General features: G+C 57.5%; 1 protein-coding gene across 1 annotated transcript; it reads left to right on the top strand.

Moving 5' to 3' along the window:
• On the top strand, positions 1–13,548 carry HDAC3 (histone deacetylase 3). The gene is made up of 15 exons (XM_084268459.1): positions 1–88; positions 325–407; positions 3,904–4,046; positions 5,459–5,540; positions 5,932–5,988; positions 6,084–6,139; positions 7,889–8,022; positions 8,990–9,070; positions 9,161–9,234; positions 9,931–9,995; positions 10,274–10,363; positions 10,474–10,532; positions 10,907–10,986; positions 11,400–11,557; positions 12,348–13,548. Exons 1-15 carry the CDS (start codon positions 34–36, stop codon positions 12,415–12,417), a joined length of 1,287 nt encoding a protein of 428 aa, XP_084124585.1. The 5' UTR covers positions 1–33; the 3' UTR covers positions 12,418–13,548.
• Positions 13,549–23,692: the final 10,144 nt, after the last annotated feature.

Below are 23,692 nucleotides of genomic sequence, written 5' to 3'. Positions count from 1 at the left end.
GCGACGGCGGCGGCGGGGCCCGGACTCTCCGCCATGGCGAAGACCGTGGCCTATTTCTATGACCCGGACGTGGGCAACTTCCACTACGGTGCGGGACGGGCCGGGCCCGAGGGGGAGCGGGGAGGCCGGGGGCTGGGCCCCTCGCCGCGCCCCGGGGCTGGGCGGGCCCGGGGGGGGTGGGTTGGGCGGGCGGGGCGGGCCCGGCCTCGGCCCCGGGGCTGGGAGGCGGCCGGGGAGGGGTGGGGAGGGAAGGGATGGGGAGGGGAGGGGGGGGCCTGTGTGTGCGCCCCGTCTGACTCCCCGTGTGGTTTCCCCCCCCCCCAGGAGCGGGACACCCCATGAAGCCGCACCGCCTGGCGCTGACACACAGCCTGGTGCTGCACTACGGGCTCTACAAGAAGATGATCGTGAGTGGCTCTTGTCCCGCGGCCCCGCGGGGAGCGACCCCCACACACCTACCCCCCAAACCCCCCACACACACCCCCACACACACACACCCCCACACACCCCTCACACCCCCACCACACACACACACCCCCCCCCCCCACACCCCCCCCCACACCCCCCCCCTACACCCCCCCCCACACACACACCCCCACACACACCCATCCCCCCCACACACACCCATCCCCCCCACACACACCCCCCCCCACACACACACACACCCCCACACACACACACCCCCCCCCACCCCCCCACACCCCCCCCCACACCCCCCCCCCCCACACACCCCCCCCCACACACCCCCCCCCCACACACCCCCCCCCACACACACCCCCCCCCACACACACACACCCCCCCACACACACACACACACACCCCCCCACACACACCCCCCACACCCCCCCACACACACACCCCCCCACACACACACCCCCCCACACACACACCCCCACACACACACACCCCCCCACACACACACACACACACCCCCCCCCACACACACACACACACCCCCCCACACCCCCCCCCCCCCACCCCCCCCCACACACACACACACCCCCCCCCACACACACACACCCCCACACACACACACCCCCCCCCCACACACACACACACCCCCACACACACACACCCCCCCCACACACACACACACACCCCCACACCCCCACACGCCCCACACACACACCCCTCACACGCCCCCCACACACACCCCCCGGCTCCCAGGAGGAGGGGGCTGCAGGGGGGGCTCAGGACAGGCAGCCTCAGAGCGGGTGGTTTAGGCTCTGGCACGCAGGAGGGGTGCTGGGGAGCCGTGTGCTGTGCTGCTGACTCCAGCCACAGCCCCTGAGTTAAGGCTTAGCCCGTGTGGGTAGGGCTTTCACAGCTCCCTCAGGGCTTCAGGCTGACCTGGCTCCCCTTGTAACACCCAGAGCTTGTGTGAAGCCAGAGGGAAAGGCACTGACTTCAGTGGTCAGCATCTGGCTCAGGCTTGAGCTTCCAGTGGCATCCCTGGGCACCATGTGTGAGTTCTCTGTGGCCGTGGCCCCTTCTAGGAAGGACCCAGTGACCACTGGGATTGTAGAATAGTCATGCTGGAGGGAAAAACAGCCCCCAGGAGGCTTGCTAATTCACCTTGGTGCCCTGATGGGGCTCATTAATCCCCTCTCATATGTGATAAATGATTGCCCAGCCTGCTCTTCAAAGCCTCTGATGCCCAGCCAGCTCGAACACCTTCGCTCAGTGCACTCCCTGTGTTGCTGTTAGAAGGAATTCCCTCTTCCTGGCAGCCTGTGCAATCCTCAGCACGTAGGGATAGTCAGAAAGAAAAGCAAAGCTTTCATCTTTCAAGAAATGTGTTGGTGTTGGGGTGATGGGCTATCACCATGGGGTGTGGTACCCCTCTTTGGGGGTATTTCATCCTGCTTGGTGCAAGAGGGATTGAACCAGGCTCCTTCCCCTGGAGTCCTTGGTCACCTCTTCTGCCTGTTTCTGCAGCACAGAGCAAAGGAGCTGGGCTGGGTCAGCCTGGGGAAGAGAAGGCTGGGGGGGGACCTCACTGCAGCCCCCCAGTCCCTGAAGGGAGCAGAGGAACAGGATGCTGCCCCAGAAGGAAAGCTCAGTGCCAGCTGGTGAAGGCAGGTGCTGAAATGGAGCAGTGGAACAGTCCTGTGATGCAGCAGAGTGTTAATTTGGTTTGTTCCAACATTAGGAGAGCTGCCCTGTGTAATTAATTAACATAACTACTATGAAATCACATCCAGCCAGGGTGAGCTGCTGTTGGGCTCACAGGGGGATGCAGCTGGGGGCACACTGAGTCTTTGCAGGATTTATCCTCCAGGTTTGTGCTGGGAACCTCTGGAGTAAATCCCCTTCCTGAGAGTGGGAATTTTCCCTGCAGCAACAGCCAGAAGCTGCTCTGCTGCAACATCCAGATGTCCAGTCTGAGGCAGTGGGCAGAGCTGTGTGCTCTTCTGCATTTTTAGTCTCCAACCCCCTTTTCTGGTGGGTTCTGTTTTCCACATGGTGCCCTTGTGAAGCTGGAAGCTTCCTTCTGGACAGGGTGAGCACAGCCTGATTGGCAGAGTGATGAGCAGGTAAGAGCAGGGGGGGTTCCAGGTGGGTTGAGGCTTTAAAAGCTCCTGTGGACCTTGTGTTGTGGTTACACTGTGACCCACCCTCTGTGCCTCCTCCTCCTCCAAACCAAAGGCTGCTCTCCTGTCAAGCTGGGGTCGCCTCTCCCCAGCTTTCCCAGCTGACCTGTGGCAAACCCAAGCTCAGTGTGGCTGCAGGAGGGGGGTTTGTCCTGCTCCTAACCCTTCCCTGCTGCTCTGCTGGGTCTGGATGCTCTCAGGTCCCTGTGTGAACCCATGAGCCAGCAGAGCTTTCTGTGCAGTTAGTGCAGGTGGATAAGCACCCTGCTTCCACTGCTTCTCTAAAGCACAGGCTTTAATTACCAATCAAGCTCAGTGGTCTCAGTGCAGCTCTGATTTCCTCTCACCAGCTGCATGGTGTTCATTTTAACTCCCAGTGTGTGTGTGTCACACACTGGGCTGGCAGGCTGGTGTTGTCACCAGGTCTTTCATTTGTGTCCATCCAGTTTCCTGACCTTTTTTTTTCCCCCTTTTTTCTGGCTTTCCAAAGGAAACAAAGCTCCCACAGCTCTGCTGTCTGCCTGGGTGCTTTCTCTGAGTAATTCTTGAACCCATTACAGGCAATGAGGCCAAAACTGCCCCTGTGTTGAGCTCTTAAAATTGTATGAGAGCTGGTGACTGGTAAGGGAATAGGAAAAGCTGTAGTTTGGGGGGGGGGAATCTCATCAGTGCTGATCAGTCCTTGAGGGGTGGGGGCAGGAGGATGGGTCAGTCTGTGTCCAGTGGTGCCCAGGGACAGGACAAGGGGCACAAACTGGAGCAGAGGAAGTTCTGTGTAACCCTGAGGAGGAACTTCTTCCCTGGGAGGGTGGCAGAGCCCTGGGCCAGGCTGCCCAGAGAGGTTGGGGAGTCTCCATCTCTGGAAACACTCAAACCCCTGATCCTGGACCCTGCCCTGTGCATCCTGCTCTGTGTGACCCTGCTCTGGATCACAGGGGGTGGGACTGGATCATCTCCAGAGCTCCCTGTTGACCCCCATCACTCTGGGATTGAACTCAGCTCTCTGGTTTCACTGGCTTCCCCAGGGAGAGGGGGTGTGCAGAGGGGGAAGGAAGGTGTGGGAGAGGATGTGAGAAGAGCTACAGCTGTTAGGAGAGGTGGGAGATGGGTGTGTGGCTGAAAGAGAAGCAACAGCAGGGAAGGAGCTGCCGTGGAGCAGCCTGCTGAGCAGAAGTGACCTGTCCTGTCAGGAGCCCAGTGGATTACAGCTTGGCTTTGAAATGCCTCGTGCAGATGCCTTGGTGTCCCTCACAGCCAGAAGAGGGGTGTTTGGATGGGGAATAACGTGGCCTTTGTCTCTCTCTGCCAGGTTTTCAAGCCCTACCAGGCATCCCAGCACGACATGTGCCGCTTCCACTCCGAGGACTACATCGACTTCCTGCAGAGGGTCAGCCCCAACAACATGCAGGGCTTCACCAAGAGCCTCAACGCCTTCAACGTGGGCGACGACTGGTGGGTGCCCTGCGCCCCCTCTGCCCCCCCAGGAGCCCCCCCAGAACGCCCCATTTCTGAGCAGTGTCTGTCAGATGCTCCCCTGTGTGTATCAGAACCGCCTGGCTTCCTCTTCCTTCCTCTTCTCTTCAGATCCTTTCAGCCCTCCTGCTCAGAGCTGTAGTTGAGCTGCAGGCTTGCTGGGTTAGAGGCTGCATCTCTCCTCCCTGCAGAGCCTCAGGCTCTTTCTGAACATGCTGACTGCTTTGACTTAAAATAATTGCCTGTCATAGAATCACAGCCTGGTCTGGGTTGGGAAGGGACCCCCAGGGTCACAGAGCTCCAACCCCCTGCCACAGGCAGGGACACCAACCTCCAGGCCTGGAGCTACACAAGGCTGCCCAGGGCCCCATCCAACCTGGCCTTGAACACCCCCAGGGACGGGAGCATGTGTGTATTAAACTCAAGACAGCTTCTGAGAGCCTGGTGTTCAGGTGGAGCTAAGGAGATATTCTTGTTTCTGGACAAAATCACATGAGATCTTGTTGAAAGGGTTCAGTTCCCACCTTCAATGCTCATGAGAGGCAAAACTTGAAGGAGGTGTGTGGAAGGGCTCTGTGTGGCTGAGGGGATGGCAGTTTGCCCTGTCTGGGTGAGGGTTAAAAGGGCTGGCAGAGTAAGGTGGGTCTGGTGTGTGCTGGGTGGGGAGAGCTGTAAGTGCTGCTGCAGGAGGAGCAGCGTTTGGGTAGAGAGCAGGGTTACCCCAGGAGGTACTGGTGCAGCCTGGGCTTTAATGGTAACACTGAGGAGCTGAAGGCTCTGCTGTAACCTTGCTGCTCAGAAACCTCCTCATTATCAGGAGAGAAAGGGGAGATAAAGCACCACAGTCCTGAAGCCGTTGTGTGTCCCAGAATGTGAGACACAGGGACTGAGTGCTGTGTGTCTGTCCCCTTCCTGGGCTGCCTCTGTGGTGGGAGAGCTGTCAGACCTCAGCACTGTCTTCAGAGCAGAGTTTGGCTCCAGGTTTGGTTTTCCCCAGCATTTGGGAGCAGGGAGAGGGCAGGATCCTTGAGATGGAGCTGGGGAGGAGGTACTGTGGGAGCAGACCTGCCATCACTTACGATGCAGTGTCTCACCCTATGTCCTAGCTCTGGGCATGTGGCAGCAGAGGAATCTTTTCAGGAAGACCTGGTAATAACGAGCTTCCCACTGTGTCTGCAGCTGGATTCCCTGCCTGCTGGTACCTGCTGTGTTACAGGCAGGGTCAGGGTGATCTCATGCTGACTCTCTCACAGAGGATGAGTTTTGAGCCTGCTCTGGTCCTATCCCTGAGCAGTTTTATCCCTGGCTTTGCTGCAGAGAAGTAGAGAGGAATGAGAAGCTGTTCTGTGTTTGAATCATGATGGGTTTGCTGTTGTGTGGTTTATTTTCAGCCCAGTGTTCCCAGGCCTGTTTGAATTTTGCTCTCGCTACACTGGGGCCTCGCTGCAGGGAGCAACACAGCTGAACAACAAGGTAACTGAGCTGCTGTGCTTATCCTTGGAAGTGGGGGCATAAACCAGCTGGTTTCAGTGTAGGGAGAAGCCTGAAAAGGAGTAACAGGAGAACAGAATGAGAGAGGAAACAAACTGTCCCTGCCAGGTTCTCTGCCTGCCACAGGCTGGGGGCAGCAGTGGTGGTGGGAGATGATCTTTTCTGGTGTCATGGGGAGTGTAGAGCACAGAACTACCCCACCATGGACATGACCTGACCAGAACTTGGGCTCATTTCCCTGATGGAGCTTTGGAAAAGTCTGTGCAGGGGAAGGACACCCCAGAAGGGTGTTTGTGGGCTGCAGGACTGGGCAGGTTGAAGAGGGTGCAACTTGAGTCATCACCTTAACCTGATTTTCTCTTTCCTTTCTTAGATCTGTGACATTGCAATAAACTGGGCAGGGGGCCTGCATCATGCCAAAAAATTTGAGGTAATGAGCCAAATCTCTGTGTTCCTTTGCCATTTTGAGGCCCAGGCTCTGTGTCCATCCTGTTCCAAGGCTGTTGGGTTCCCTTTGTCTTGCAGGCTTCTGGGTTCTGCTACGTTAACGACATAGTCATCGGCATCCTGGAGCTGCTCAAGTAAGGACCTGGGACAAGTGGGGTGCTGTCCTGGCTGGTGTGTGCTTTCCCTTTGCTGCTCTGCTCTCTCTGTTTTCCCCCCTATCATCTGTCTTTCTAGAGTAGAGGAAGGCCAACAACTTCATTTTTGCCCTGGTCCCTTCCTTGGGGGCATTTCAAGGGGGATTTCAAGGACTGGGTTGTCTGCCTGGTTTTGTTGTGTGCAGCTTAAGTGCTGCACAAGAATTCTTCACTTCCTCTTCTCACCCATCTGTGAAACGCTCACTTCAGGGTCTCTTGACTCTCATGGCTCAGAGCTTTCTGGATTTGCTTGAGTGGCTGAAGAGCAGGACTTGAGCACCCCCTGGATGGTCCAGGGACACTTGCTGTGAGTGGCAGAGTCAGATCCTGCTTTCTTCCTTTTGGAAAATGGGAGGAAGAGTTGCAGAAACACCTTCTGGTTTTTAGATTAATCTGTGATCATTTTTGTTAATTACTTCCTGAAATGCCCTCCTGTCACTGAATCTGAGACAAGATGTTATGGTGTTAAAAAAGATTTGGGGTTCACCAGACAATAGTTACACGACACAGTGGCTCACTCACTCTCAGATGTCTGGGATGTACTGGGGTTTCTGATACCTCCTCCCTCTCTGCCCTGCCCTGTTTGGAACCTCAGGTCTTCCCTGTAGTACCTCTGCACACCCCTTTTCTAGTCTCATGTGAGTCCTGTATGCCAGAGGCTCCAAGCACAGCACAGCAGCCCCTCATGGGATGTTATCACAAGGCTCCTGTCCTTTAATCCCATGGTTTTGGGAATGACTTCTGTAGCAGGCTTGAGTCTGCCTCCCACCATGGGAGTACTGTGGTGCCTCTGCTCTTGAAGGTCCTTTTCTCCCTTTACCTGCCCACACAGGCTCTGTGTTTCCATCTCCTTTTTCTCCTCCCCATCATTTGTCTCCAGGATAAGTGACCCAGGCTCTCTCAAAGAGTTTGTCTCTCCTGGGGGACTGAGGCTCAGCTGATCACCTTACAGCCATGGTTCCAAGGCAGGTGACACGAACCATGTGCTCCTTCTCTCTTGTTCTGATGCTGTGGTGTTTTTTTCAGGTCCCTCCCCAGTGCCTGAGGGCTTTGGGGGTGCCAGCTCCCCCATTCTTTGGGGTTTGAGCAGTATTTCCTCATGAGGAGCTGGAGGAGTTCCCTCCAGCCGAGCAGGAGCTCTGGAGCTGGCAGCCAGGGGTTGCTCAGGGAGGTATCTCCAGCAGCACTGACCATCACCCCAACATATTTACTTGTGCCAATCCCCCTTCCTCTGCCTCTGTGACCCTGCAGCCTGCTTCTCCTGTGAACTGAGTCCAGGCTGGTGGTGTCTGTGTTGGCTGTGGCACCCGTTCCCACCTCCTCCTTGGCTACCTTACCTTTCTTCTCCCAAAATTATACAAGAAGTGTTGGAGCTCCTAAATATTAACGAAGGGCTGCTTGTTTGGAGAGGAAACAACCCCCCAACACCTTGTTAGAACAGGTTTTCTTCACCACATGCTTTCCAAGTCGTGTCAGGCCCCACCTGGGAGCCTCTTGTGCCAGTATCTGTCCCGTGGTGGGTGTGTTTGCATACTGATGCCCCATAGCTAAACCCTTTGCTGTGTGCCTTGGGAGAGTCCTTTTGGCAAGGAGATGTCAGTGGGGGCTTTCAGAGCTCTAGGGCTGCAGGGAATTGTGAGGCTGAGTGTGGTGCAGGCTCACAGTGCTGGCTTCTCCTCTCTTCAACAGGTATCACCCACGTGTTCTCTACATCGATATCGATATCCACCACGGAGACGGTGTGCAGGAGGCTTTCTACCTGACAGACCGTGTCATGACTGTGTCATTCCATAAATATGGCAACTATTTCTTCCCTGGTACAGGTACGTGGTTCCCTTGTAGTGTGAGCAGGGTCTGGCTTTAGTGTGCTGTGAAATCAGAGTGAAAGCTGCAGGGGGAAATGGTGGGAGAAAGAGCCTGGAAAAGCAAGTAGGGAGGAACTCAAGTGTAGTGATCTGTAAGAGAGGCCCCAGCTAGGTTCAGAGAGCTGAATCCAGACCTGTCCACACCCCTGAAGTCTCAGAGCTGTTGTTGTCCTGCATCTGGGACATAACAACCCTGAGCAGCAGTGCAGGCTTAGGTTGGCTGCAAAGCTGTCTGGCAGAGAGGGACCTGGGGGTGTTGGGTGACTGCTGACTGATCATGAGCCAGCACTGTGCCCAGGTGGCCAAGAAGGCCAATGGCATCTTGGCTTGTGTCAGACATAGTGTGGCCAGAGGGTCAGGGCAGGGATTGTGCCCCTGGACTAGGCACTGGGGAGGATGCAGCTTGAGTGCTGGGTTCAGTTCTGGGTCCCTCACTAGAAGAAGGACATTGAGGTCCTGGAGTGTGTCCAGAGAAGGGCAACCAGGCTGGGGAAGGGGCTGGAGGGCAAATCCTCTGAGGAGCAGCCGAGGGAGCTGGGGGTGTTGAGCCTGGAGAAGAGGAGGCTGAGGGGAGACCTTCTCCCCACCTCCCCTGCCCTGCCAGGAGGGTGCAGAGAGGTGGGCGATGGTCTCTGCAGCCAGGGGACAGGAGATGGGATGAGGGGGATGGGCTCAAGCTGCCCCAGGGCAGGGGCAGATCAGATGTTAGGGGAAAGTTCTTTCCCAAAAGGGTTATGGGGCTGTGGCACAGGCTGCCCAGGGAGGGGCTGAGTCCCCACCCCGGGTGTGTTCAACAGATGGGTCGGGGGGGTGCTCAGGGATCTGGGTTAGTAGAGATGGACATGGTTGGACTTGATGATCTCCGAGGTCCTTTCCAACTTGGGGATTCCATTCTCCTGTGACTCTCCTGCCTTGCCCTGTCCAGGTGACATGTATGAGGTTGGTGCAGAGAGCGGGCGTTACTACTGCCTCAACGTGCCGCTGCGAGACGGCATCGATGACCAAAGTAGGTGCTTCCCCACCACTCCCCCTGCTCAGGGGCTGGCTGGTCCTGCTGCTCCAGAGCTGTGGCAAATCTCTCTCTCTCTCTCCACAGGTTACAAACACCTCTTCCAGCCAGTCATTAACCAGGTTGTAGATTACTATCAGCCCACCTGCATAGTCCTTCAGGTGAGAAAGCAAGCCTCTGTGTGCACATCCCTCCCTTTCCCAGGCTGGAGGTCAGAGGGGGCTGCTATCAGTGCAGTACCTTCCATCCCCAGGGAGGGATTTGGGGTTATTGTGACCTAGCTGAGCTTCCAGCTGTGCCCTCTGGTGAAGGAGAGTGCCCAGGGGGTGGGAATGCTGATCTGTGCCTGGAAAGCAACACCTCCATAGCCAGAATCACAGAATCACAGGGGTTGGAAGGGGCCTCCAGAGCCCATGGGGTCCCACCCCCTGCCCAAGCAGGGTCCCCAGGACAGGGCACACAGGGCGGTGTCCAGACAGGGCTGGAATCTCTCCAGAGAAGGAGACTCCACACCCCCTGGGCAGCCTGTCCCAGGGCTCCCTCACTGGGAAGAAGTTCTTCCCCATGTTGGTGTGGAACTTCCTGTGCTCCAACTTGCAGCCATTGCCCCTTGTCCTGTCCCCACAGACACTGAAAAGGGGCTGCCCATTCCCCCCTGCATTCCATGCTTAAGATACTTATAGACATTAATTAGATCCCCCCTTAGTCTTCTTTTCTCAAGACTGAACAGCCCCACTCATCTGGGTGGCCACACTCCTAATGGGGTGAGCCCTCTGCCTGGGGGAGGCCATGGCAATCTGTGCTCCCAGAGACTGTCAGTAACTTGTGGTGTTGGGTTTTTTCCCCTCTTTCCCCAGTGTGGTGCTGATTCTCTGGGCTGTGACCGTTTGGGTTGTTTTAACCTCAGTATAAGAGGACATGGGTAAGTACAGCCTCTGCTGTGAGCTGTGTCTTTGCCCTGCCAGCAGCACCAGCAGGTTTTTGGGTGGGATTTTGGGAACTCCTGTGTGGTAGGAGGGGGTTGTTGGGGTTGGGCTGTGTGCAAGGCTCGGAGTAGCTCATGGTTCAGGCTCCCTGGGTGGAAGCCCTGAACTCTGAGTGCATCCCACCAGCCAGGGTGGTGTTTGAGTGCATGGCAGCATTGCTGCAGTCAACAGCTCTGGCATTTGGAGGGGTGTTTGTTTTGTTTGGGGTTTTTAGGGAGTGTGTGGAGTATGTGAAGAGCTTCAACATCCCCTTGCTGGTTCTGGGAGGAGGTGGTTACACAGTCCGCAACGTGGCACGATGCTGGTGAGTCTCTTCTCTGCTTGTGGAGCAGTTCAGCAGTTGCTGTGGGCTTTGTCCCTGCACACACCATGTAGCTTTTCCCAGACTGAGCTCATCTTACTCCTTGTTTTCAGGACTTATGAAACATCGTTGCTTGTAGATGAAGCAATCAGCGAAGAGCTCCCCTACAGTGGTAAGTTGGAGTTCCCAGGTTTTTTCCTCATTATCTGAATCAAACTATTTGTTATATCAACCAAAGAATTAACACTTCTATTCTGCATTAACCAGAGATAAGAGCAGGGCCAAGGCCACAGCATTTTCTGACCTTGGAGATGACCATTGTTGTCTCCTGACACCCACTCACAGGCAGACACTGTGTCCAGGCGTCACTAAATCAGGATCATTCCCTGTTCAGTGGCCTGAGCATCCCTCTGCTCCCTCTCTCCTGTGTAATTCCTTAAGGTTGCAGAGCTGTACATCACTCTGCTTTCCAGGGTCTGGTCACCCCTGGCACAGGGGGGGAGTGAGCTGGTCTGTGCTGTAACTCTCTTGCTCGTTCCATCACAGAGTACTTCGAGTACTTCGCTCCAGACTTCACCCTTCATCCCGACGTCAGCACGAGGATTGAAAATCAGAACTCCAGGCAGGTGGGTGCCTGCAGCCTGTCTGCAGTGTCCCATACGTACTCCCAGCCCTGTGGTTGATGTTCCACTCTGTGAACAAGGTACAGCCCAGGCAAGGATTTCTTATGGGGCAGAACAGTGACAGAAACTGAGCAGAACCTGTCCTCTGAGATGTCAGCAGGTCTCCTAGCGTTTGAGAACCTCTCTGGGTTGTCTCACTGTTTTCTGTGTCCTTGAGTATCAGTGATGGAGTGAACTCTTCCACCTTCTCTGCTCTGATAAGACCTCTTTGCATTCATGTCTCATGGCTAGCACATAAATGGCCCAGGCAGGAAGCAGCGCTCAGGGTCGTGGCTCAGTGTAGCTCCCAGCTCTCTCTGCTTGGCTGTTGCTCAGTGTAGCTCCCAGCTCTCTCTGCTTGTTTTTTTGCTCTGCAGTACTTGGATCAGATCAGGCAGACGATATTTGAGAACCTGAAGATGCTGAACCATGCCCCCAGCGTGCAGATCCATGATGTCCCTTCCGACTTGCTCAGCTACGATCGCACGGATGAGCCTGATCCAGAGGAGAGAGGATCTGAGGAGAACTACAGCAGGTACCAGAGCTTGTGCTGGAGAAGTGGGCTTGGATCCTGCTTGGATGGGCATACTGGAGAAGCTCTGCTTCCTGGGACAGATGCCAAGTCACTTTTGAGTCTGATCTGGGGCCTGCAATACAAGAAGGATGTGGGACTATTAGAGAGGGGTCCGAGGAGCCACAGAGATGCTCAGAGGGCTGGAGCAGCTCCCCCATGGAGAGAGGCTGAGGGAGCTGGGCTGGTTCAGCCTGGAGAAGAGAAGGCTGTGGGGGGACCTCATTGCAGCCTTCCAGTCCCTGAAGGGAGCAGAGGAACAGGAGGGGAATGGGCTTGTTAAAGGGCAGAGACTGGCAGGACAAGGGGGATGGAGAGAAGCTGGAGGAGGGAAGGGTGAGATGAGATCTTAGGGGGAAGTTCTTTGCAGAGAGAGTGGTGAGGGGCTGGAAGGGGCTGCCCAGAGAGGGGGTGGGTGCCCCATCCCTGGGGGTGTTCAAGGCCAGGTTGGCTGGGGCCCTGGGCAACCTTGTGTAGCTCCAGGCCTGGAGGTTGGTGTCCCTGCCTGTGGCAGGGGGTTGGAGCTCTGTGACCCTTGGGGTCCCTCCCAACCCAGCCCAGTCTGGGATTCTATGATTCTGGTGTTATCCAGGGAGCCGCTCTCTAGAAGTGTGTGGTCTCCTCCCATCACATTTCAGGGGGTGTTTGGTTATGGGGCACCTTCTGACGTTCAGCAGCCTGACCTGGGTGTTGTTCTCTGGCCCTGGGGGTGCTCAGACTCCCCTCACTGATGGTGATTTGTCCTTCCCCCCAGGCCTGAAGCTGCCAACGAGTTTTACGATGGTGACCACGACAACGACAAAGAGAGTGATGTTGAGATCTGAGGCTCTGCCATGGGGCTCTGGACTGTGGGGGGTCCCACACTGGACATGGGTGCTTGGAGCAAATCACTGGGCTGCAGAGGAGCCAGTTAGCCTTCCCTTCCTGCTCCATCACACGTGGTGGCAGCAGCAGCAGCACCCCCACTGTGGGCTGCTGCTGCCTGGAGAGGCTGAGAGCAGTGAAATATATTCCTGACTCTTCTTCCACGTGTCCCAGCTCTGTCTGTTCCTCTGGGACATGGAAATTGATGTTCACCTTCAGATCCATGCTGTGCTGGCTCACATCTGTGTGTCTGCCCTCAGAGCCTGTCCTGCACCCTCCTGTAACTCCCATGTGGGCTCCTGCCAGCAAGGTGGGAGCTGGAGCAGCTGTGCTGCCATCTCTGCCTCTCTTCAGCAGCAGCACCCTGTAGATCCTGCTCTCCTCAGCCCTGTGCTCAGGTACAGCCAGCCATCCTCTGAAGCCTGCACTGAGAGCTGCTTCCTGGTGTCCCTTCGAACCACCTGCTGCCCCACAGCTCAAGCAAAGCTGTTGGAGAAGACAAGGCCAGTTGTGGGATGGGGATTGGGAGTGTCCCTGGTGCAGGGAGCAGCTTGATGGAGCAGGGTGGCAGGATGTCTGTGTGCAGAGCAGAGTCCTCTTGGCTCAGTTGTGTGCTCTGCCACCTTGGACCCAACTCCCCTGCTTGCTTTGTTCTTGGAGAGGCTGGAGTCGCTGTGGAGCAGAGGTTTGGCTGCCAAGGTCAGTACACAGCATCTCTTGCACCTCTCCTCTACCTTCCAGCTCTGCTTTCCAAATTCACACGTGGCCCTTGGGGTGTGTCAGCAAGAGCCTGGGGCTGCTCACTGGCAGTGGAAACGGTTCCCTCCTACCCAAGCCCAGGAGATGTTGCTGTGCTCATGGCTGGGGGAAGCTGCTTCCTCCAAGCCCCATCATGCTGCCCTCACACAGCAGAGGTTTCTCTTGGCCAACCCTCCAATCCCAAACTCTGCTGCTCCTTCTCCTGAGTCATCACCTGGTCCCTGTCGTGGTTTGGAGGGCGAGGTGAGGGGAGGTGGGGAGGGTTTAGCCTCTGACTGTCTGTGCTGTTCTGTTTGTTTACTGATGTCTTTAAACATTAAAAGAAGAGGCAGTATTTTCTTACCTGACTTGTTGTTTGCCTGTTTAATGCTCACACCTCTGGTTCCTGGCCTCCCAAAGGAGCACGTGTATGGTCTGGGCAGGGCAGTCTGACCAAAGGAGGGTGTTCAGCATCAGTGTGTGATGAGAACACCCTGAATTCCCTTACAGGTGGACAAGTGGGTTGGTGGATGCTCCTTCTTACATGTCCAAGTCCAGTAGAACCTTTGCAGGAAGCTGCAGGGGGGGCTGAAGAAACTTTTCCTGTAATGCCTTTAAATACCACAGCTTCTTAGGGCTGCAGTTGCCATGAGTCCCCTCTTCCCTAAAGCAAGAAGCAGGTGGCAAGTTGCTGGGTACTCCCAGAAAAGCTGGGTGGGTGAGGAAGGGTTTGGGTGTTTCGTGTTTAAAACTGTCTCCTTGTAGGAGAGAAAACTGGTGGAGAGTCAGTGTGGTGTAACTGAGGAGCTGGTAACATCCAAACCATAACCCCAGGGTTGTGGGATGAGGCTGCAGCTGGACACTGGGCTGGCCAGTGCTGCTTGACCAAGGGCTCTTTGCAGGGTCACACTGTTGCTCTCTGGCTTTCAGAGCTGGCTTGTCTCCCCTTGGTTGGTGTTCTCCTGCAGTTCTTCATTCCCCAGGCCCTGTCTTTGCCTCCTGGGCAGTGTGACCAGAGCCCTTTGCTGCTGAAGACTGAGGCAAAATACTTGTTGAGCACCTCAGCTCTCCCCATAGCCCAGGTAACCAGCTCTCCTGTTCTGTGCCAGAGGGGCCCCACGTTTTCCTTTGCCTTCCCTCTATCACTGACATACTTAAAGACACTTGTCCTTGGCATCCCTGGCCAGGTTGACTTCCCTCAGGGCTTTAGTTTTCCTCACCTGATCCCTGGCTGCTCAGACTGTTGCTCTGTATCCTCTCCAGGGGCCTGACCTTCCTTCCACCCTCCACAGGCTTCCTCCTTGCACTGGAGTTTGCCCAGGAGCTCCTTGTCCACCCATACAGGTCTCCAGGCATTACTGTCTGACTTCCCTGTTGGGCTGCATCACTCCTGAGCTTGGAGGTGGTGATCCCTGGATGCTCCCCAGCTGCCTTGGGCCCCTCTTCCCTGCAGGGCTTTGTTCCATGGGACTCTACCAAGCAGGTCCCTGAAGAGGGGACCTCCTGCTCTCCTGAAGTCCAGGGCAGTGACGTTGCTGTGTCCCTTCTTGCTGCCCTGAGGGTCTTGAACTCATGGTGACCACAGCCAAGGCTGCCCTTGAGCTTCACATCCCCTGCCAAGCCCTCCTTGTTGGTGAGAACAAGGTCCAGCATGGTACCCCTCTCTCTCCCTTTAACCCTGACCTGTAAACTCTGGGTGGGCTCCTCTCCCATCCCCAGATGGACCTTCATGAGCTCCAGATGGTCACTGACATAGAGGGGACACCCCCACCCTGCCTGTCCTTCCTAAAGAGCCCTTCCTTGCTTTAGGACAGGACAGGGATGGAGCCCCCATCCCTATTTGCACTCACACTCTCTGCATGTCCTTGCTCATGTGTGTGTTTGTCCTGCAGCTGGACTCAGAACTGGCTCAGGGAAGAGCTGCACCTTGAGATGAAGAGCATGGAAAGGCACTTGGAGGTGACACCACCTGGTGCACGTGGTGGGAGATGCTGGAAGGAGGTGGAGAAGCAGCAGATGACGGTGGAGGAGCAGGAGCTGGCAAGCCCAGTCCCCCATCAGTGAGGAGATCCTTCCTGGGCTGAGATGTGGGCTGATGAGCTGGGGATGGGGGGGTTGCATTGGGCTGATGATGCTGGATTCTCCTGGGAGAGCTCTGTCCCTCTCTGGGCAGAGGTACCATCAGCAGGAGGAGAGACAATGCAGAGAGGCTCCCCTGCTCAGAGGTTTGGGGCCCTTGGGAGGCTCTGAACCCCCTTTGCTTACACAGATACAGAGAGGAGAACAGTGTGAGGGGAAGGGTGGGGTCTGAGATAGGCCTGGTCACCTGGGATGTGCTTCTGGGCAGCAGCCTGTTTGCTCTGGGAGACTGAACATGAACTGACCTCCAGCATCTCTTGTCTCTGCTTCAGATGGAGGGGCTGAAAGAAGAGCCTGAGGATGGCCAGAGGACACAGGTTGTCCTTTCCTGCCTGCAGCTTCACTTCCAGGCACTGCAGGGATCTCCCCACCCAGCCTTGTTGTGGACTGTTTCTGGAGTCAGCCCACCAGCTCCTCTGCTCCTGGAGGGTTCTGGCAGCCCACCATCTCCACCAGCAATGGGAACTCCCCATCCTGCCCTTGGCTTCAGATCTGGAGCAGCCTCTGCACCTCCACTGCTTCCATCCTCTCCAAAGAAGCCTCCCAGCTGGCTGTGCAGCTCTGAAGACCACACTGGACTAAGGTAGGACATGCACATTACAGGGCACTTTACAGCACCACAGAATGGCAGGGCTTGGCAGGGAGCTCTGGAGATGATCCAGTCCCACCCCCTGTGATCCAGAGCAGGGTCACACAGAGCAGGCTGCACAGGGCAGGGTCCAGGATCACAGGGTTTGAGTGTCTCCAGAGATGGAGACTCCCCAACCTCTCTGGGCAGCCTGGCCCAGGGCTCTGCCACCCTCACAAGGAAGAAGTTCCTCCTCAGGGTTACACAGAACTTCCTCTGCTCCAGTTTGTGCCCCTTGTCCTGTCCCTGGGCACCACTGGACACAGACTGACCCATCCTCCTGCCCCCACCCCTCAAGGACTGATCAGCATTGATAGATCCCCCCTCAGGCTTCTCTTCTCTGGGCAAAACAGCCCCAAGTCCCTCAGCCTCCCTTTGTGAGAGATCTTCTGGTCCCCTCAGCATCTCCAGAGCCCTTTTCTGTCCCCTCTCCAGCAGCTCCCTGACCCAGGGAGGACACGTTGTTCCTGCTGCTGTCCATAGAAAAGCCAGTTTGCTGCAGGAGGAGCAGAGGAGAGGAGAGAGGACAGGGCAGAGCACACAGGGACCTGCTGCCCCCTCTGAACACTGGCAGCCTGCAAGGGCTCCATGTCCCCTGGTTAAACTGGCCTCATCAGCTGGCACTGCTGAGCAAGGTGTGCTGAGGGTGGGGATGCTCTTCCAGGTGATGAGGCCCTTGTTAGGGGAGGGAGGGATGGATGGATGGATGGATGGATGGATGGATGGATGGATGGATCCACCCACTGCCTGTGCACCCTTGTGTGGGGGGATGCTGTGCTTGCTTTCTGCACCATCCCTCGTGCTCCTGCTTGTTCCCTGTCCCCAGGAGCTGTGGTGATGACCAGGCTGCCTGGCAGACGTGGCTGCTCAGCATGACACACCACCAGTTAGGGCTTTGCTCCCTGGTTTTCTCTCTTTTCCTCCCTCCTGTGATACCAGGTGGATGTTGGGGCTCTCAGCCCCTCTCTCTCTCTCTCTCTCTGTTCCATCTCCATCCCTTGAGCACTTCTGGAGCCATCTCCCCACCTCTGCAACCCAAGCAGGGCAGGAGCAGGATCCAGGCAGTGTGTGGCCTGGGGAGAGGATGCTCTCCTGCCTGCACACTCACTGCCCTTTGCCTGCACCTCCAGGTGTGCTTTGCAGGACACTTCTCCCTGCCCTGAGGACAGACTTGGGGACTCCATCATGTCCCAGAGCTTAGGGCCAGCCCTGTGGTTGTGCAGTACAGGGGGGGTGTGAGGAGAGGGGCTCAAAGGCCACATCCAGAGACATCCCCAACCTCATATCCCTTAAAACAGTGGGAGGGGAGGAAACTCTTGACCCTTTGAGCTTCATTTCTTGGTTGGGGAAAGAGAACCTTGTGTTCCTCAGAGGAATCTCTTCCTCACCCCAGCACAGGGCTCTTGGTTGGTGCTTCTCTCTCTCCTTGTGGGTGCTTAGGCCAGGCAGGGGGGCACTGGGGGGGTCTCAGCAGCAGAGCAGGGTGCTGCTTGGACCGATGAGGATGGGGTCTCTGTTTTGGAGAGGGTGAAACCTCAGTGTTAGGGTGATTTGGGGCAGGGTGCAGAGCTACGTTTGGACACCAGGTGGCACCTGGATCTCTTGGCTTTGCAGGGAGACTTTGTGTCCCTGCTGCAGGGACTGTCAGAGTGAGACCCCAGCCCTGGCTGGGGGTTTTTGGGGGGAGCAGAGTCCTGGCTGTGCTCTCAGAGAGCCCCAGGGCTGCCAGCACCAGTCAGTCCCCACAGAGCCCATCAGAGGCAGGTTCCTGGCGTGGCCATCACAGAGGAGCAGGGTCTGTTCACTGCTGCATGTCTGCACCTCTCCTGCCTTGGAGCTTCTGCACTGGCCCAGCAGCTCCTCTGGCACCACGAGTGTGGCTGGTCTGGTGAGCAGAGCTGTGGCCAGGGCAGCACAGCCCCTTCCCCTTCTCCAGCAACAGAACAGCCCTGTCCCCCAGAGACCCCCTCTGGGGGTGCCCAGAGGGGGCCCCGTCCCCCAGAGACCCCCTCTGGGGGTGCCTGGAGGGGCCCTGTCCCCCAGAGACCCCCTCTGGGGGTGCCCAGGGGGGCCCTGTCCCCCAGAGACCCCCTCTGGGGGTGCCCAGGGGGGCCCTGTCCCCCAGAGACCCCCTCTGGGGGTGCCCAGCCTGCTCTTTCTCCACTGCTGATGCTCTGGAACTCTCTTGCTGTGCCTGACACCCTGTGTGCTCCAGCCTCTCAGTGCCTCAGCTGTGGGTTTGCTGCCCCAAAGACCTTGGCCAGGAGTGCCCCAGGTTGGCCATGCTGGGTGGTTTCCCACGTTAAACAGCCTGTGGAGAAAGTTCCTTCTGTATTTCTCTGCTTTCTTTCTGGGTAGGTGTGATGTAGTGAGGCAGCAGGTTGTAACACTGAGAGACCCTAGAGAGGTTTGGGTTGGGGGGACCTCAGAGCCCTGGCAGTGACACCCCTGCCATGGGCAGGGACACCCCCACCAGCCCAGGGTGCCCAAAGTCCCATCCAACCTGGTCTTGAGCCCTGCCAGGGATCCAGGGGCAGCCCCAGCTTCTCAGGGTGACTTGTGGTGTTTTAGCCCTGGCCAGAGGCCAGGTGCCCACCACAATTGGTCCATCACCCCCCTTTTCAGCTGGATGGGGGAGAAGACAGACACTGAGAGGCTCAGGAGTGGAGATGAGGACAGGGAGAGATCATCCTGCAGTCAGTGTCAGGGGCAGAACAGGCTCAACACAGAATAGAGGACAGAAACTCTCTAATTGATGGAGGAATGGGGTTTCAGTCAGTTCCTCATGAGAGGTTTCCTTGTTGGCCAGGGGGCCCATTCCTCACCCCCTCCCCCTGCTGCACCCTGGGGTCCCACCCATGGCAGACAGTCCCTCAGGAACATCTCCAACGTGAGTCCTTCCCCAGGGGCTTCAGCCCTTCCCCAGCTGCCCCAGCGTGGGTCCCTGCTCTGGGTGCACTCCCAGCTCACAGGGTGGCTCTCAGTCCCTCAGGCCCAGACTGCTCCAGCCTGGTCCCCAGGGGCTCACAAGCCCCCAGCAAACCTGCTCTGCTGTGGCCTCTGTCTGCAGGGGCTGCAGGTCCTGCCAGGGCCTTGCTCCAACCTGGGTCACAGCATCTCCTGTCTGTCCCCCTGCTCCAGCCTGGGGCCTCTCCAGGGGCTGCAGGGGGGGTCTGGGCCTTGTCCATGGGCCCTGGGGGGACACCCGCTCCTCCACGGGTCCCTCCAGGGGCTCAGGGGCACCCAGGGCGCCTCCTGCCCCCTTCCCTGCCCTTGGTGCTGCACAGCCCCTCACACCTTCTCACTCCCTTCTCTGGGGCACAGGGCAGCTGCTGGTGGGTTTTTCTCCTCCCTGTGAGTCCCAGAGGTGCTGTGACCATGGCTGATGGGCTGGGCCTTGGGCAGCAGCGACTGGAGCCGGCTGGTGTTTGCTCTGGGGGGCTGCAGAGAGCTGCTGGTGCTCCTTGCAGCAGCCCCCCTGCTCCCCCACAGCCAGGCAGAGCTCCAGCAGCACCCTGTGCCAGGGCCTCCCCACCCCCAGGAGGTAAAACACTTCCTCATTATGAGCAGTCTAACCCCCTTTGGGGTTAAACCCCTTGCTCTCTGTCCTGTCACCACAGGCCCTGCTCAGCAGCCTTTCCTCATCTCCCTTATTAGCCCCATTTGATATATTGAAGGGCCACAGTAAGGTCTCCCCTTTCTCCAGGCAGAACAACCCACCCCTCAGCCTCTCTCCACAGCAGGGATGCTCCAGCCCTCAGGTACCTGCTCTGACCCTGCTCTCCCAGCTCCATGTGCCTGTGGTGAGGACCCCAGAGCTGGGCACAGTGCTCCAGGGGGGGTCTCAGCAGAGCAGAGTGGCAGAACCTCCTCCCTGGGCCTGCTGGTCACGCTGCTGGGGGTGCAGCCCAGGACATGGTTGGCTTTCTGGGCTGTGAGCACACTCTGCTGGCTTGTGTCCCAGTTATCACCCACCAGCACCCCCAAGTCCTTCTTCTTGGGGCTGCACTCCACCCAGTCATCACCACCACCCCCCCCAGCCTGCACCCCAAGGCTCTTGCCCCTGTTGAACCTCATGAGGTTTGCACAACCCCCTCCCCCTGCCCATGCAGCTCCTCCCCAACAGCATCCCCTCCCCTGAATCAGCTGCACCCCCCAGCAAGGCAGCAGGTGAGACCAGCCAGCAGTGAAGCTGTTTAGTCCAGGTCTTGGCACGGAGCCCTGGGGGACACCCTCTGGACACCAAAGCACTGGTGGTACCTCTGTGCAGCCACACAGCCTGTTCCTGTCCTGCTGCTGAGATCCAGAGCTTTGCTGGGTCCCAGTGACTCCTTGGCTTCAGAAGGCCAGATCCAGAAAGTACTCAGCTCCTGACACCTGGAAACATAAGACACCAGCAGCAGACAGGTCAAGGGCCCTGAACACCTTGTGTGGACCCAAAGTGTCTCACAGTGAAGCTTTGGGGTTTTCTGGAAGCTCTGCCCTGTGCTCTGGGCTGGCTTGCAACGTGTGTGTGGCTGGTTCCCTGGGCTCTTCAGCCTCTCACAAATACATTGAAAGCATCCCAAGTGCTCCTCAGGTGTCCTGGGAGGCATCACTTCCCCTTGCTTGTGGGTTCTTGCCACAGATCCTTGGCACAAGTGTCTCCTGCAGGGTGTTGACCCTGGCTGGAGACCAAATGCCCACCAAAGCTGCTCTGTCACTGCCCTCTTCAGCTGGGCAGGGGAGAAAATACAGGATGAGAGGCTGAGGAGTGGAGATAAGGACAGGGAGAGACCATTCTGCACCCAGTGTCATGGGCAGCACAGGCTCAACAAACAACAAAAGTAAAACCTCATCTAATTTATTACCAAGCAAGGCAGGGTAACAAGAAACAAACCCAAATCTCACCCCTCACCCCCCACTTCTTCCTGCACTCAACTTTATTCTGGATTTCTCTTCCCTGAGCAGCACAGGGGGATGGGGATGGGAGCTGGGGTCAGTCCATCATGTCCCTGCCACTCCTGCATTCTCAGGGGAGGACTCTTCACACTCCTCCCCTGCTCCAGTGTAGGGGGGCCCTTCCATGGGGTACAGACCTTCAGGCCCAGACTGCTCCAGCCTGGTCCCCTGCAGAGCCACAATTCCCCCCAGCAAACCTGCCCTGGCGTGGGCTCCTCCCTGCACAGGCTGCAGGGCCTGCCAGGAGCTTGTCCCAGTGCAGGTCAAGGTCACAGCATCCTTCACCTGTCTCCACCCTCTCCAGTGTGGGGTCTCTCCACAGGCTGCAGGTGGGGTCTCTGCTCCCCAGCATCTTCCAGGGGCTGCAGGGGCACAGCCTGCTCCATCATGGTCGTCTCCACAGGCTGTGGGGGAAGCTTTCCAGCACCTGGAGTGCTTTCTCCCCATCCTACCCCCTGCTTCTTCACTGGCCTTGGGGTCTGCAGTTTCTTACATCCTCTCACTGCTCTGTCTGGTAGCTAAAAGCTGCCACTCCTTTTATTTCCCCTCCTAACTGTTACCCCAGAGGCTCAGCCTTGGTCTGGGGTGGCTCCATCCCTGAGCCCACTGGTGTTGGCTCTGTCAGACCCGTGGGAAGCTTCTAGCAGCTTCTCACAGCTGTTCACTGCACAAACCCAAACCACTCCTGTAGCCAGCACCTCCTACCTGTCCCTTTCCCTTTTCCACCCCAGTGTCCCCAGCTCTGTCACCTCTCTGGTGAGGTGGAGGCTCTTGGGGGCTCCAGCTTCCCTCCTCCTTGAGCATCTGTGTGATCACTGGGCAGCAACTTCTCTTTTCCTCTCTTGCTCAGGAGTATTCCCAGGCTCTCTGCACACCTGAGAGCTGGTAAATGCTGGTGTGAAGGGACAAGCAGGGGTAACTCAGGAGGAACCACAGATTGAGAAGGTCCTCTGGAGGTTGTGGGGCCATCCATCCTGCTCCAAGTCAGGTTAACCCAGAAGTTAGAGACTGATCAGGATGTTTTGCTGGGGAGTTGGAGTCTCTGCAAGGACAGACATTGTCCCATGGTTTCTGGTGTTGAGCTGCCCTTGTGAAGACTTTTTCCTTCTATATTCCCTTGTTGGACCTGGAGGCTCTTACCCCTTGATTTCCTCTCTGCTCTTGCTTCCTTGCTTCTCTTGCTGTGGTGTTGGGGAACGTGCACAGGCATCACCAGGGTGCTGGGATGGGGCTCTGGGCACAGTGCTGGGGACAGGTGGAAGGTTTGTTTGCTTGTCAGAGGAGGCAGGAGCTGTTTAGGGAGCTTAGTCCCCAGATCTTCTTCCTCTCTGCAGGACATGTGAGGTGTCTGCTCCCTAAGAGAGTTTCAGGTGCATAGCCAGGAGTTTCTAGAAGCTGAGAACCCTCCTCATCCCACGTGTGCAATGTGTGAGTACAGGTCCAGTGCTCTGGCACGTGTTTGTCCATTCCCAGTGCTCCCCACACACGTCCTGGAGTCTGGAGAGAAGAACCACAACCAGCTCAGGAACTTTCCCTAGCACAGCCGTGGCTCTTAGCACCTCCCAGCAGGCCCTGGCCCTGCCTGTGCTCCCAGGGCTGACCCTTCCCGAGGCTTTAGGCTGAGCAGAGCATCCCCTGCCAGGGCAGCACCGTCCCCAGGACACGCAGCCCCCCGCTCAGCTGCAGGTCCAGAGCTCCCCAGGTGAAGGTGGGGTGTGTGACAGAGGATGTGGGAGAAGAAGTGAAGAGGGGAGCCAAGTCCAGCTGTGCCCCCTGAGCAGTGAGGAGCTGCTGCTGCCCTGTGGGTGCTGCTGGTGCCTTGGCTGTGGGTGCCAGGTGAGCCCAGCTCTGGGGTGCAGCTCTGGGGTGCAGCTCTGGGGTGCAGCTCCTGCCTGTCCTGGGCTGCTGCTGCTTGCACAGAGCACTTTAGGTGTTACTGGTAGGCTGTGGGGGGGGGTTATGTGGTGCTTCCTGGGGGATCCTGGGGGCCAGGCTGCGTCTGCAGCCCCCGCTGTGCTCGCCCATCCCCATTTGTGCTGGGACATGAGTGCTGGGCAGTGATTTCTCGTGGTGCTTTGAGATTCGAGAGGCCCCAGGATGAGCACCCGTGTTAGGGCCAGGGCTGCCCTGGAGATGTGTGCCCTCGGGGGGGGGTTTGGGGGGGTCCTGGCTGAGGAACCAGGGGGCTTTCTGTGCGCTCCCCATGCTGTGCGCTGCCCTTGCAGTGCCGCTTTCATCCGCCAGATGTGCGCAGTTGAGCCGCGGTGGCTCCGTGCCCAGGGATGAGCTCAGCGGGCCGGGATTGGGCGGTGGGATCAGCTGCTTCCCTGACGAATGATGACGCGCCCCTGCATCCTCCCCTGCATCCCCCCCCGATCCCCCCTCCCACACCCCCCCGTGACCTCCTTTTCCAGACAAAGAAAGGAAGTGATGCCTGTGCACACATCCTGTCCTGCGCTGCTGGCAGCCCCAGCCCCCCCTCCTTGTGCTGTGCATCATCCCCCCCCCTCCCCTTACCCCTCCTTGTCCCCATTCTAAACCTGGAAAGAACAGCTCAGCTTCCCTTTCAAGGAGCCTTTGTCCTGCCAGGCAGCTGAATCCAGGAGATTTGTCTGTCTTTTCGCTGCCTGTGACAGGAGCAGAATTGAGAAGGGGGGTCTCCATCTGCTGCTGGGGGGGGGACATGGGGGGGTGACAAGGAGAAATCACCTGCCCTGGCACACAAAGGCAGCATTACCCCCCCCTCCTCAGCCTTTTGGGTGCTTGGTTGTTGGGCAGTGTGAGAGCAG

The sequence above is a fragment of the Gallinula chloropus genome (genome assembly GCF_964237585.1).
Source record: "Gallinula chloropus genome assembly, chromosome: 10".
Taxonomy (NCBI): Eukaryota; Metazoa; Chordata; class Aves; order Gruiformes; family Rallidae; genus Gallinula; species Gallinula chloropus.
This window is presented reverse-complemented; position numbering and strand designations above follow the sequence as displayed.